The sequence below is a fragment of the Chionomys nivalis genome, chromosome 19 (assembly GCF_950005125.1).
Source record: "Chionomys nivalis chromosome 19, mChiNiv1.1, whole genome shotgun sequence".
NCBI classification, from domain to species: domain Eukaryota; kingdom Metazoa; phylum Chordata; class Mammalia; order Rodentia; family Cricetidae; genus Chionomys; species Chionomys nivalis.
Window position 1 is genome coordinate 28851506 of NC_080104.1, and position 14828 is coordinate 28866333.

At 41.8% G+C, this 14828-nt stretch overlaps 1 protein-coding gene across 3 annotated transcripts in view; it reads right to left on the minus strand.

Moving 5' to 3' along the window:
* Positions 1-14828, minus strand: part of Prim2 (DNA primase subunit 2) — a 250298-nt gene that overhangs the window by 177329 nt on the left and 58141 nt on the right. For all 3 annotated transcript variants that reach the window (XM_057794656.1, XM_057794657.1, XM_057794658.1), the window contains 4 exons: positions 14403-14568; positions 12567-12670; positions 8776-8855; positions 7036-7156 (listed from right to left, as the gene is read on the minus strand). In XM_057794656.1, the coding sequence (XP_057650639.1) occupies positions 7036-7156; positions 8776-8855; positions 12567-12670; positions 14403-14568 (471 nt within the window). The remainder of the gene's footprint in view (positions 1-7035; positions 7157-8775; positions 8856-12566; positions 12671-14402; positions 14569-14828) is intronic.

Sequence of the window (14828 nt, forward strand, 5' to 3'; positions counted from 1 at the left end):
CCAACATCTACATAGAAAGCTTGACGTGGGGCACACATCTGTTATCCCAGGGCAGGGAAGCAGAAGCTGGGGTTTGCTAACCAGCCAGGCTAGATGAACGAATGAGAAACCCTGTCTCAAAAATAAAGTGGAAAGTAATAAATGGAGGCATCCAACTTTGATCTATGACTTCCACACACGCGCGCGTACCTATATCCGGATACACACAAAATGAAATTCTACACAACGAAGTTGTATGGTTCCCCAACGATGTTACACATAGAAACAAAGGTTGGGGAAAGTCCCTGTGGTATATCGATATACTTAGCTTCTAATTCTGACAAGAATTATTAGTTAAAAGGAAGCATTTTAGCAAAATTACAGTTAATGCTTTAATTTCCAACATTAATGTGAATCTCTGATCTCACACCTGTGTTTGTGTATCTTTTTTGATGAGCCCTGTTACTTTAAATGTCACTTCTTTTTTGGTGCTAGGTAAGGACAACCTGTGAGAAAAAAAATCTGATCCATATTTACTAAGTGTTTAATGATTTACATATCTCAAAATATCCACTAGCCTGCCTGGGGGAGTTGCGGGGACTTCTAGCCTCCCTTATCTTCAGGCTCCTCATGGAGCTGTTGGGAGGATTAAACCATATAAGCCCATAAAGCGTTTAGCTAAGTGATTGGTACTCAGTAGACGCAGTAAACGTTAGCTGTCAGAGATTAGCTTCCTCTGTTCACATGTCTTAGCAGATGAGATTCTATTTAGTCATTAGCATCTTTCTTTAGGAAATGAGGACCCCATGCAAGTTTGGATATAGTTCTTTTTCCTAACGTTGACAAAGTGATCTTAACCATTAGATTACCCAAAGAAGTTGAAGTATGTGAAAGGTTAAGTTCCAATAGAGAATAGGATTCTCTTGCTCAAAACTGGGACCTGGAAACAGCAGACTTAACAGATATAAGCAAGAGAACAAAGCCAAAGAGGATCAACAGCAAGAGAAAGGCTTAAGTCTTGAAAGCTGTGTTGGCATCCAGCAGCAGGGTGCAGCTGCCCTGTCCTCACACACCTTTGGAGGGTAAGTACAGCAAACCACAAGCTCTAAGCCAATAGTTGCAGCTACTAGCTACACCCTAGTGCTCTGTACCCAAGTTTAGCTAAAAGATCACTGAAAACACAGTCTTCGCCTGCCCCTACTTTTTACAAGCCCTTAGCCATATTCCTAACTCTCACTGTTTTGAGAGTCTCACAGTGTACCTTATCTGCCCTGGCACTCAGTGTAAGCCAGGGTGGTCTCAACCTGCTGTTCTCCTCCCCTCTCTGCCTCTATGTTGGGGGGTGTGCCATCACACCCAACAGCGTGACCCTAACCCTGGTTTGTAGTCTCACCCAAATGACCTAGAAGGAGTCAGTCTGACCTAGACTTCAGACTAATCCATGACACATGACTTCAACCAAAAAGGATTGAATTTAAGGGCACTTGGAGAAAGGGGAGAAGACCATGAAGATTATAAATGCAAATATGTCATATACTTCAGTATCTATTTCAGAATAGCTTCAGAAAACATGAACAATATCTCATGATATTTTTAATTAAGACAATGCTAGCGATGAGATTCAGTAAGGCTAATTTCATCCTTTTATGCACAGATATACATACACATTACCTTGTATGCAGGAAACTTCAACTAATTTAAAGTCATATTTTCCAAGTTGTAGGCATAGTTGTTGAACGTGTGACTCTAGGAATTTTATATTTTAAAACTACATAAAAACTGTTAAAATAGGTGACTTCCACAAGTTAGTTTGAAAATGCTTGCATGTTAAATTTAAGTCTTCAAGGTTAATTAATTCAGCTTGAAGTTCCACATTTTGGCAATCTCTAGGTTTAAAAACTACCCTATGAAGAAAACCTAATTCTGTAACTCTAAAAAGAAAACCCAAATTCTATGAATTCTAAAATATTACCAAAAGGACTACTTGCCATGATTTTTCATAATTATATACATATAAAAACAGGTCTCAACTAGCTGAGAGTTTGGCAGACATTTTCCCTATTCTTCAAAACAAAAGTTATCGACAGTATGTCTGCCCAGTTAGTACACATGTCTATGTAATTATCCAATGGTATAGACCACTATGCAAACAAAAGGACTATGTTAGCTGAGTTGTCTTCAGAAAGGAAGCGCTGGGGACTGGAGAAATGAATCAATGCAGAGGATCTCGGTCAGTTCCCAGCTCATACACACACGACACATAAATATACACCCCGGCACACAGGAGAAAGGGAAGTTAGCACACAGTCCCACCTCTTAACCAAGAAGCTATTTTCAACTGATATCTGCTGGAAGGGGAAGCTAGTTTTCTTCAGTGGAGTGACAGAGCACAGGGCAGGCCTCATGCTCAGGAGGAGGTGGTCAGCACAAAACAGGCTCCTTGTGGGGATTTTAGTTGTTGCTTTGTTTGAGGAAAGGGAACTTTGTGTGTGAGGTGGGTTTTTTTTTGTTTTGTTTTGTTTTGTTTTTTTGTATGCTTTCTTTTCTCTCTTTTTAAGAGAAAGAAAGAACATGAAGTTGGAAGGAAAAAGTAAAGAATATAACCAAAACATATTATACGAACATTTTTTAATTAAATTTAAATTTAAAAAAGTTTAAAAGGACTATCACGATGACCCAGTGGTTACAAGCACCGATTACTCTTCCAAAGGACACAGGTTCGATTCCCGGCACCCACAGGATAATTAAGAGCTGTCTATAACTCCAGTTCCTGGGGATCTGTAGCCCTTTTCTGGTCTCTGAAGCCAATGCACACATGGTGGACAGACATACATGAAGGCAAACACCCAATCACATAAAATAAAAATTAATTTTCAAAAAACTTTTTTAAAAAAAGCAAGCATTCTCCTGCCTGTTCTTCTCCAAAATCTGCATGTCCCACCTCGATTTTATCACTAGATTTGTACTCACAGAGACACACTGTGTCAAAAGGCACAAAAGGAACAGAGCTCGCCAGTCTGTGGGTTCTGCACTGAAATTACTAGGAAAGTTATTGATTTAGGTTATAGAGGGAGGACAAAGGAGAATGATATATACCAGGCCAATAGTATCCCACATTTTAAATAAAAGAAATGAAGTCAACCACAATGATGAGTGCACATGCCAAAAGAACAGAACCACCTAAAATATACCAGTTAACAAAGTAAGCGATACAACAGAGATCAGAAATGGTCAGAAACCCATGAGTGCCGAAGCCAACTTGATAAACAATGATAAATATATAACAAGATTGTTTTAAAATTCCACATGAGTAAAGACTAAACAATGTTGCAATGTTAACTGGAGAAAAGCATCCAGAAGAGCCTAAGGAATTAAAAGATGATATTTTCAGTATCAAATAACAAACTAAGCTTCATCCGCCAAGCCTGACAACCTGAGTTTGATCCCAGTGACCCACAGAGTAGAAGAACCAACTCCTTCAAGTTTGTCCTCTGACCTTCACATGCGTGCCGTGCCATGTGTACCTACACACATGCTTACACATACAAAAAAATAATTTTTTTAAATGTTTTAAAGTAACATGAAACATTTTCTAAAATAAAAATAAATAAGTAAATAAAAAGATATCCAAAATAAGAGTCAAGAAATTCTAAGTGCTAGGTGTGGGATTAAGAAACTCATTTTAAGCAAAAATAAACCATTCAAAATTGCATGTGTACTTGTTTTGAGACCTCTCACCTCCTTGAGCACCAAGGCAACCAAATAGCACGAGCTCTTTCTAGGGTGCATCAGATCTAGTCTGTGGCACACAGAACACTCTCCTATCTTTACTGTCCCTGACTTCTGCTACCGTAATAAAGTTCCCGGGCTTTACATCCACTGGCATGTCAAATGAATTTTCCTAAGAAGCTTTTAAAACATCCAAGTGTATTACAAACTTATCTGGCTCTGGAGTGCAATAGCACAGGGTCCTCCGTCTAGCCTGACCTTTCCCTACTGACTGCTAGAACCTGTGTATGGATGCTCAGTCCCCTGTGCTATGACTCAAGGTTAAGTCAATCATCTCAGCTATGAGAAACCCAAAATAATCCTCAGAGACTACAATACTCCATCACCTCTAATCCTTCTTAGGAATTTGATTTGACATTCAAGTTATTAAGGCAAAGGATAAAACACACCAGTTCTTCTCTTTTTGTACATTTTCATGTCCTATGTCACAAAGATTCAGAATCTGCTATCCACTAGAAACTCAAGTTCAAACGAAATAAGCAGAAGAATCAGCACACTGCATGGATCAAAAGCACAGAGTACAAAACAGGATCAGGAACCAGTTTACATTTTCCAGATTTTTACCCAATAAAATAACATCAGCATGGCACTCTAAATAAAACAAAATTTAAGAGAAAGGGCTGTGCAAAAGAATTAATGAGACATTTCTCTGTACATGTTCCTCTATCAAAGCAAGCATGTAATTTATGTTACTGTAGCTCCTCCTGATATAAAAGTACCTTGTCTTACAGATGAGGCTGAAGATGGAAGTACTGTAGCCTTAAAGAAATAAAGACAAAGAAATACAAACAAGAACACAAGCACTTCAAATCCAAGTAGACTCTAAGTGTGCCGGGAACATCCACAGTGAAACTGTGATAGCCCCGTAGATCTCTACCCTCGCATTTTCGTGTGCCTCACCTAAAGCAGCAAGATGCATGGTCTCCACTTTGAAGACCATCTCAGGTGACAAATGCCCATAACTGTTCTCAAACCCTGGTTCTGCCCCAAGTCTATACCAATCCCTGGTTAGGGGTAATAGTTTTCAAATGCAAACTAGATCTTCAGAGCAAACTAAAGATAATATGCACATGTCTGGGAATGAACCTAAAGTAAAATGGAAAAGGCTGACAGGGACCTGAGGGGTAAGTCAGTCTGCGACACCTGAAAATAAGTACCTGCTTACCAGGGTCAGACCACAGGAGAGAAAGTGCAACCTCCCCCACTCCCTCCTTCACACACACGCACACACACACACACACACTCACACTGTTGTGCACATCAAATTAATTTCACATGATCACAGATCAGAAGCCTTAAGTCTCAGAAGAAACATTAGCACCTGGAGTTGGCATTGAGCCAAGCTGAATCTGGGACTTCAGGCTGCAGTTTTCCAAGCTGTCCCAGTAAATGGGTCCCAGGACCACCCTACAGACACCAAACCCAGCAGAAGCTTGGATATAGAAAAGGACACAGTAAAGGCATGCACCATGGTGGTGGTGCATGCCTGGAGGCAGAGGCAGGCAGCTCTCAGAATTCAAGACCCTACAGAGCTAGTTCCAGGATAGCTAGGGCTACAGAGAAACCCTGTCTCAAAAAGAAAAGAAAGAAGATATAGTGCAGTTACTTGCATATAACCTACACATACCCACCCTTACACTCACATTACCACTGGGTTACTTGTAACACAATAAATTTAAGCGGGGTGTAAGTAGCTATATTACTTCTGAAACAATGACAAGAAAGTCATCACATTTTTCTGAAAGCTTCTAACACAAAGTTTGTAGAATCCAGATACAGAGCCCACAACCAGAAGTCACTACATTTCAATGTAAAAGGGACATATATATACACACACAGACACAGACACAGACACACACGTGTGTGTGTGTGTGCCTGGTGCCCAAGGAGACCAGAAAAGGGCACAGATCCCATGGAACTGGTGTTATGGGGGCAGTTGTGAGCCTCGTATGTGAGTGCTGGGACCGAACACAGGTCCTCTGCAAGAGCAGCAAATGCTCTTCACTGAGCTATCTCTCCAGTTCCTAAACACATTACTTTTTAAAAACATATTTAGCAATGTGTTCAGATACTCTAGAATAAAAAACAAGATCAAGGACATTTTTTCTTCCAATCTTCTGATAGAAAGCCAGCAATTTCAAAATAGTTTAAAAAAACAAAACTACTTCTAATAAGAAAAGATAAACTGAGGCTAGAGAGATGGTTCAGCAGAGGACCCGGGTTTGATTCTCAGCACCTTCCAGTCAGACAGCTCACGATGCCCGGAGGGCAATGCCTCTAGCCTCCATGGGCACCCACACTCAGACGCGTATCCCACGCACAAACACACACACACACACACACACGACCAAAAGTAAAACAAATCACTGTTTAAGATAAATCAACTGTTGATAACAGTAATAACAGACTTCACCAAGGACCAAAACTAAAAGAAAAAAAGTAGAAGCACAGGGCTTGGGTCCAATGATCCTGTGCCAACTTCCCAGGTCTTCTACACACACACAGGGACTTTATAAGAGAAGGAACTACAGAAAGTCTCTCCCTAGCACACAGTAGACACTAAATGTTTGCTGACCGTCCTTATGCAACCAAATTTGACCAAAATTTTAACAGTAAATGAGAAGGAATGAGTTCTGAAAAAGCAAGCACCACTTTCCTCTTGTTGGCACTGATCTGTAAGAAGCCATGACACAGCAGTCTGCAGACAGGACAGGGACCTTCCACCTATATCACTTGACAATCTTTCTTTCACAGCAGCACAGATCCACCTGGGACATATTTTCTACTTCTGACCACAATATTATTCCATGCTGAATTTCCCAAACATTTGTTTTACATAACTGCAAAATGTAGTTCACTCAGATTAGTCTGCAAAAGTGACTTCTGAAAACTATCCAATCAGAAGTTACAAACAGCTGACTTTCAAACTGAAACACAACCTTCTCTAGACCTCACATGCTTTCAAGTATCACTTGCTGTCGGCTATTCTTTGAGCCGGGTACCTAATAAAAGAACATAAAGAGCCTGGATCAACTTACTATTATCAGTACTTAAAAGAAAAGGAGATGATAACCGGGGAACAATTTCAAATAACTATAAATATATACTTAAAAGCCAACCATGGTGGCATGCCTGCAATCCCAGTACTTAGTACGCAGAGGCATGAAGATTGCCCTAAGTATGGACTACATACTGAGACGCGTTCTCACTAAAACTAAGGGAGGAGAAAGTAGAAAAAAATATATATCTTTATATAGACACACTTACAGCCTCAAAATGCAAATGACTATCCTTTAAGAAATTCTGAACTTTATCCTTGGGTAAAATGCTGAATCGAAATCGAAGCAGATCCATTTCTTGTTGAATAAACCATCGTCTAAGATCTTCCCTGAAACGGAAACAGAAACGAATACAAGTTAGAAACCCAATGATGGCTCAATAAAAACAATAAAAAAATAAAAACAATAAAAAAACCCAATGATGATCAGATTCAAGAGATTCTCTGACAGGATATTCAAGGCATGTCAGACCCGTCAAGAGCAGACCGTCCTCTCTCAAGTAAAGAGAAGTCCACAGCGTCACCGCTGTGTGCACCCGGTCTCACCCGAGACGGGATGTGAATGTGAGAACCACAACCTTCCACGTGGATGCGGGCTGAGGCCCGGGAGCACACAAGAAAGGATATTTGGAGGAAACCAGTACAATTACTGAATAAAGTTTAAAAAAAAAAAAGCTCACTGCATTTAAAGTAACTTTCAAAGAGGCCGTTACACTAGAAGTGAGGTGCTCCTTTCTCTGTGGTGCTTTTGTCCATAGCAAGTAAACACCAAAGTCTTAAAAGTCTTTTTTTTTCTCTGAACAGGTTAACATGAGCAAACTTTGTCAACTAAGAGGGTAAGCTTCACAGTAAACCAGTATTTTTTTGGTTTTGCTTTTTTTATTTTATTAAATAACATTTTTTCATTGATTTTATAAACCAACCACAACTACAATTTCCCCTCCCCCCTCTCCTCCCGGTCACCCCCTCCCCATAACCCCACCCTAAACTTCCAATTTTTTTTTTGATTTTCGAGACAGGGTTTCTCTGTGGCTTTGGAGCCTGTCCTAAAACTAGCTCTTGTAGACCAGGCTGGCCTTGAACTCACAGAGATCCGCCTGCCTCTGCCTCCCGAGTGCTGGGATTAAAGGCGTGCACCACCACCGCCCAGCAACTTCCAATATTTTAAAGCTAAAAATAAAAATATAGTAATCCATAAGACAAATACATACCTGGCATTCATGCTACATTATAAAATAACTACTGCATGTAAAATATAATTTCATTTTTTCGAGGTAACTTTCATAGACTACCAGCAATTCAGTGGCTATGTAGATCATATAAACTACATATGTTTTCTATAAAGCCAAAACTCTAAGTTTCAAACTTTAAAGCAAACATGCTATCACTTAGCATAACAAGAAACAACCATATCTCTGATATTTGACCAGAAATTAGCAGGGGCGGGGGGGGGGGGGGGGGGGGGGGGGGGGTTAAACTAAAATAGCAATTAGCTCCTTCTCCCTCTGGGTGGCAGCACTGAGTTACAAGAAACCAACTACCAACTGAAAATAGCTGAAATTTAATCTCACATTTGAAAACTTCTATCAAATTCAAGTGCATGTTTGAATCAATGTTTCTTAGTAATATTACCAGTTTTTTCCTTGGAAAAGTATCAAAAGTCGACTTCCTAATGAAATCCCTTATAAATTTAAATCCCAAAATTTAGAGCCTTTCCCATTCAGATAAAAACGGTTTAATCCAGCAAATCTGCAATAATTTTTTTTCAGCATTTTCTAGTAAAACAACTTATTTCAAAGAATGCACAATGATGTTCATCCTATGACATGCTGGTTCCCCCAATGTCATTCTGGGGTTTCATACAGTTAGTTCAGAAACATGCCAACTTCACATGAACCAGTTTATAACCCAAGATCAAATCTGAGTGCGAGGACCAAGGGTATACTCACGACTGGCAGTATGCAAGGCGCAAAATAAAGTGGGAAATATGGTCCCTTCTGCGTGGCTCATATTCATCTTCTAAGTTCTCCTTCAAAACAAAACAACACAAATAAATTCATGTCTCAGAATGAGAAGGGGTGTAAAGACATGCTGATTCAACACAGCCAATGGTAAAAGAAGCTTCAAGACACAATTCTTAATATGCTTTGCCGGATAATTATCATTGTATTTCAACTACAAGCATGTAAAACTGAGATCTGCACTGTCTCATTGAAAGCTTCCGGGCTAGACCCAACTACTTCCTTCCTATCACCACTACTCCTGATTTTCCCAGCTTACACAGGGTATCCACCCTCTCAGTCAGTCCTAAAACTCGATCCCCAACTCCTTTCATTTTAACTGTTCTAGGTATGAGAAAAAATTATTTTAATTCTAAATTATAATATATAACCATACTCCAAAGTCCTATCTTCAAATGCTGAGAACTTTTAAAGAAAAAAATTTTACTGTAGAAATGCAAAATATAAAATTCAGTCTCTAACCTGAAGTACACAATGATCAATGCCAATGAATTTTATCCAAGCCCAAACTAGCAAGACTGAACCCATGCCTGGCACTAACTAGAAATAGGTAGGCACTGTTCAAGGCATTCTGAATGTACAAACCACTCTTAAAACTGTGTAATGAAGGTTCCTGTGCTCTTATTTGAAAGATGAGGAAATGGAGGCACTAAGAGGTCATACAAGTTTTCAGAACAAAGTTCATCAGCTTTCAGTTACTCTAATAAAATAGGAGGGATAAGCCATTCAAAAGGAGAAGCGTTCACTCTTGGCTCACTGATGTGGGAACTGCAGTCATTTAGTCTGCTACTGTCAGGTCTGCAGCAAAGCATAACATCGTGGGAGGAGCAGATGCCAAAGCAGAGCTGCTCACTGCATGGAAGTGGTAGGGATCAGCTAAGAGTGGAGGAGATGGGGTCTCTCTGTGCCCTTCAGCAGATGCCTTGATGACCAAAATCTCTCATTAGGCCTCACTCTCCCCTCTTAAAGATTTCACCTCCCTTCAGATACACCAAGCTGAGGACCAAGCTTTTTAACACTCGGGCCAATGGGAGACATTCCAGATTCAATCAACAGCACATCCTACAGATAGCGAAACCAATTGATACATAATAATCTCCTTCCTCACTTCTTAGAAAAGCAGCTTCAGTCTTCACCAGCTGCCAAGGCCCCTATTGTGGTACCTTCACCAACAGCATTAAGATTGTGTATCCACATGCTAGGCTGCATCTTCCTTCCAGCTCTGTGGACAAAGCTTCTGATGCCTTCCCTTACATCTCCATGGACACAGCATCCGTTGCCTTCCCTTCCATCTCCATGGACACAGCATCTGTTGCCTTCCCTTCCATCTCCACGGACACAGCATCTGTTGCCCTCCCTTCCATCTCCACGGACACAGCGTCTCTCCTTCCTTGACCAATAACTAAAACCTCCAACTCATTTGCTGTTGCCTCTGATGGCCCGTGGTAGAAAAATGATTGTGGAAGACATCCTAGTGTCAGTCAATGGCCACTGGCCAATCCACATGCAGCCAAACGGGTGAGAACACCTGCATGCATGCATACATCACTCACACAAATAAAGAATGAAATTAACACACATGTGTTAAGTACATCTATGTGTGTGTGTGTATATATATATATATATATGTATCTTCTCTTTTCCCTAAAACATCTATTTTCTATCCTACTTCCCCCTGACAATTTTAGCTAAACATCTCATGAGCATCCACACCCACCTCACCACCGCTCTCCTCCAACAGCTACCACTGTTCTGACTTCTGCCCCATCTCCAAGGGCCCGATGCTAACTGCACTGTACACTGTACAACTAATCTTATGTGATTCTGACTAAGTTTCTGAAACTGTTGGGATTAAAAATACCATGACAAAACAAAATGCCCCAGTTAAAATCCTGGCTCTACGATTTACCAATATGAGCATGAAGCATAAGAAAACAATGTCTTCATCATAAAATAGGATGGTAACAGTACCCAGTTCAAAAAACAAATTACATTGACCAATATAAGTAATATACTTATGGCCAAATTCAGCACAAAATAAATATAATACAAACGGCGGGTGTTATCTGTTGTGTTGTCATTATTAATATGGCCACTATCATTCAAATGCCAACCTTCTTTGGCTTCTGGGACACTACCAACCCAATTCATCACTTAATTCTCATGAATCGTTTTCCTTATCTCCTTCCCAGACTCCTCCATTCCACTCACCTCAAATACTGGTATTCTCCTCATCCTGTCCCCCTAATATTACCTTCTCTAAGTATTTCCCTAGTGCATTCTCACTTAGTCTTGTTGATTCCAACCTTCTCGGAAGCCTGCACTCCCACCAAACATGCCTTCTCTAAGAAGTTCACATGATACTATGACAGTTGTGTCCAAGTTACGTCTAGAACAAATCTCAACATCTTGGTTCCAGGACTAGCTTCTCTTACTGTACGTCACACCTTAAAATAGCACCGCCGTTCGACATGTCAGCCACAGACTCGAGCGTTTCAACACTTGGTCCCCAGCTGGGCTGCTAGTCTGGCAGCTGTAGAACCTTTGGACACTGGACCTCGCTGACTGCAGTAGGTCACTAGGGGAGGAGGTTGCATCCACTTCTGGTTGTGACTGTGTTCTCTGCTTCCTGTGTGCCCCACGAGGTAAGGAACAACAGCACACTCCTACCATTATGAATCTGCCATGCCTGGACCATTATGATGAAGGATGACCTCTAAAACCATGAGTAAAATATCTCCTCCCTTAAATTATCCCATCAGCTATTCTGTGACACTCATAAAGAATTAACTAATACATTGTCCTAAGTAGATACCTGGGTACTGTAACTGCTTTCTCTGGTTTCCCCCTGGGATAAGCCACTAAAATCTTTGCAGTCTACACCAATATCTTTTCAACTGTCCCATCTCTCATAAATTCAGACTCTCATCATTCCCGGCTCCTGTCCTCTCCTGTCCAAGACGACCCATCAACCTGCTGTTGGCAATTATCCTCCCAAAATAAAAATGTTATGTTATCTGTTAAGACACAGATCCAGCCGGGCGATGGTGGCGCACGCCTTTAATCCCAGCACTCGGGAGGCAGAGGCAGGCGGATCTCTGTGAGTTCGAGACCAGCCTGGTCTACAGAGCTAGTTCCAGGACAGGCTCCAAAGCCACAGAGAAACCCTGTCTCGAAAAACCAAAAAAAAAAAACACAGATCCAAATCACATATGGTGCTATAAACCTGCTACTTCAGCACTCCAGAGGCTGAGGATCAATAGCGCAGGGTCAACCCGGACTACATCACAAGGTCAAGGAAAGCTGAGACTGTGGAACAGCCCCTCCTCTAAAAAGCCTTCTAAACTGGCCCTGTCTGAGCCAGGCAACTGTGCATGCTCCTGGAATAACCAGAAAGAAACAGCGTGCATCACCCTGTACAGCACAGAATGCAGGCAACCTCTATATTCCGCCATGGGTAAAAGGCAAGGACGTTACTAAGCTCCCTGTGCAATGCACAGGACGGTACTGCAACAGGAAATGAACAGGGCAGAAGGATGGTAGTCCTGAGGGTGAGCACTATATGTCAGCCACCTCAACAGACTGTTCTTCCAAACATCTGAACTACATTCATAAAACCCTATGCCTAATAAAAGACCTTCCCCATAACTTACACTCAGTAACATAAGCACATACAATCTGAAAGGACCATTCTCCCTCTGCATCTTTCTGTTACTTACTCTGTAGGAAAACTTGAGTTTTCGAAGCTCAGCCTCCAACTTACTCTGGTATTGTTCTGTTCCTTTCACATAGCTCACACCAAGATTCTCAACTGTTTTTAGCACTAGTGGGGAAAGATTAAAAAGAGAGAGAGTATAAGTCAAAAATAATTTTAAAAAGACATAAATTAAAGATAAAGCCTATGGACAGCAATTCTCTAATCCTTTGTTCTTAGACCATGACAGTATTAACAATTTTGTTTTCTACAAGTACATTACATAAATTGCATTTGTAAGAGGATAAACCCCATCAATGCGCTGAAAATAGAAAATAATCTAAGGCCAGAGAGTCTCAACCAGAGAAGACAGAAAAACGGGGGATGATCCTTCCAGCTGTGCCATGCCACCAACGCTGAAAAGTGAAAAGGCCTGTGTGCCCGTCTGAAGAGAAGCTCTGCTGTCTAGAGTCTTCGGTCCACCTTGACCTTCTCAGCACAGGAGGAGGATGGGAAGGAGAGGAGAAAGAACAAGACATAGGCTTTCCTTCCCTGGTGACGCAAAGGTGACACAGCAGAGGAGCCATCCTGAGCCACGCGCAAACCTTCCTCACAAACTCCCAGGAGGCAGGTGTTAGTACCAGTGATGAGACTCTTCTGCATCCCTCCGGAACACAAACCCAGGTTCCTCTGGCTCCCTCCTGCTATGATGTCCAAACCGCATCCTCTCCACTTCCCTGTCCTCTTCCCGCCGTCCCCATCTCCATCTGCAGTTTCTACCCAAGCAGGCCCATCAGCCCCCCTACGTCTGCTCACTCACTCCTCACATCCAACCACTCACAAATCCTGTCACCACACCTCCTTTCTGGCTCTCAGTCTTTCCCTTCCTATCATTGCCATCGTTGCTACCTTAACTGGGCCCTTGCCACTTCACCCGTTATATGACAAAGCCAAGGAACGCCTTTCAGCCACCACCTTCACTATGAGCCATCTGACACTGTAAAACTTCCTATGACAATTGTCCCCTTGCCATCACTCACTCTGGACAGTAATGAGTGCTATCTCCTGCATTAACGGCTCATACCCTGCTGCTCAAAGAAAACTAACAGTATATCCCGTCTCCTGGTCCTTCCAGCAGGAACATTCGGGAGCATAAACTCTGAAGACTGCTCGTATTTGTCTCAGTTCGTGTCAAGCTCATTCATTTCGGCATTCACACACAAAGGATAAGAGGCCTCCAGTTGAGTGGCCACGTCCTTCTCACCCTTAGATCCTGCATGGTCTAATACACCTTCCGACCCCCACACTTCTACAACCACCCTGAAGTGGCCACTGAAAACCACAGCTCTCACTCACAGCCCCACGCCTTTGTAGAGACCCTTATCTCAGGTTGAACAGGCCCATCACTTCTTCGGCTGGGAAGTTCCTGCCTTCTACTCATTTCTTCAGGAACCAGACCAAATTACAACTCCCCTACTTAATCAGACTTAATCCTTACTTAATCAGACTAAGCTAGTTACTCTCACTTTTATGCTCCAGGAGCATTAATCTTTACATCTACCAAAGAAGGGAATTAGATGCATGACTTCTATTCTGCATCCCCCTCTCTCCCTCTCCACAGTAGATACAGTTTCAACAAAGAACAGCATTACAGTCTTCATCACAAAGTCCCTGCCTCCCGACACAGTATACTCAATATGCCTTCCGCAATGAACATGAACAGAAGAACAAACCCTCCACAGCAAACCACCTGTCCGAATCCAACCAGCTGCCGAATAAAGACGAACTGCTTCCATTCGCTGCCACCAATGACAGCTGTGCACCCCAAGAATACAAAATATTTGAATTTAATGCCACTTACATTTAAGTCTATCAACAGCCAAGCTTTCGAACTCTGTCAAAGATATGTTTTCAGAAGGTGGTTGGAGGTAAAACTGAAGGCTGTGAGGGTAACAAGCATTTCTCTGGTCACCTGCCAAGCGCAGCTTCTTCCGAATCCTTCCTGAGAACTGCATCTTGGCTACCTTCTGAAAGCAGTGAACAACAACAACAAAAAAGATGTTTAAGTGATGGGGGAAATGTTTAAACAATAGGAGAGTTGAAAACAACAAAATAGACATGTGCGTACATTGTACGTACACACACACACAATACTGCATACACTGATCATTAAAAGCGATTACACCTAGGCGAGGCCCTATTTTCTACATTCATCTGTAATAACGGAGGCGAGTGAGCGGGGGAGTGAAACGGGGAGAGATGCAGGTGGTGGCTCTTTTAGCAAGAG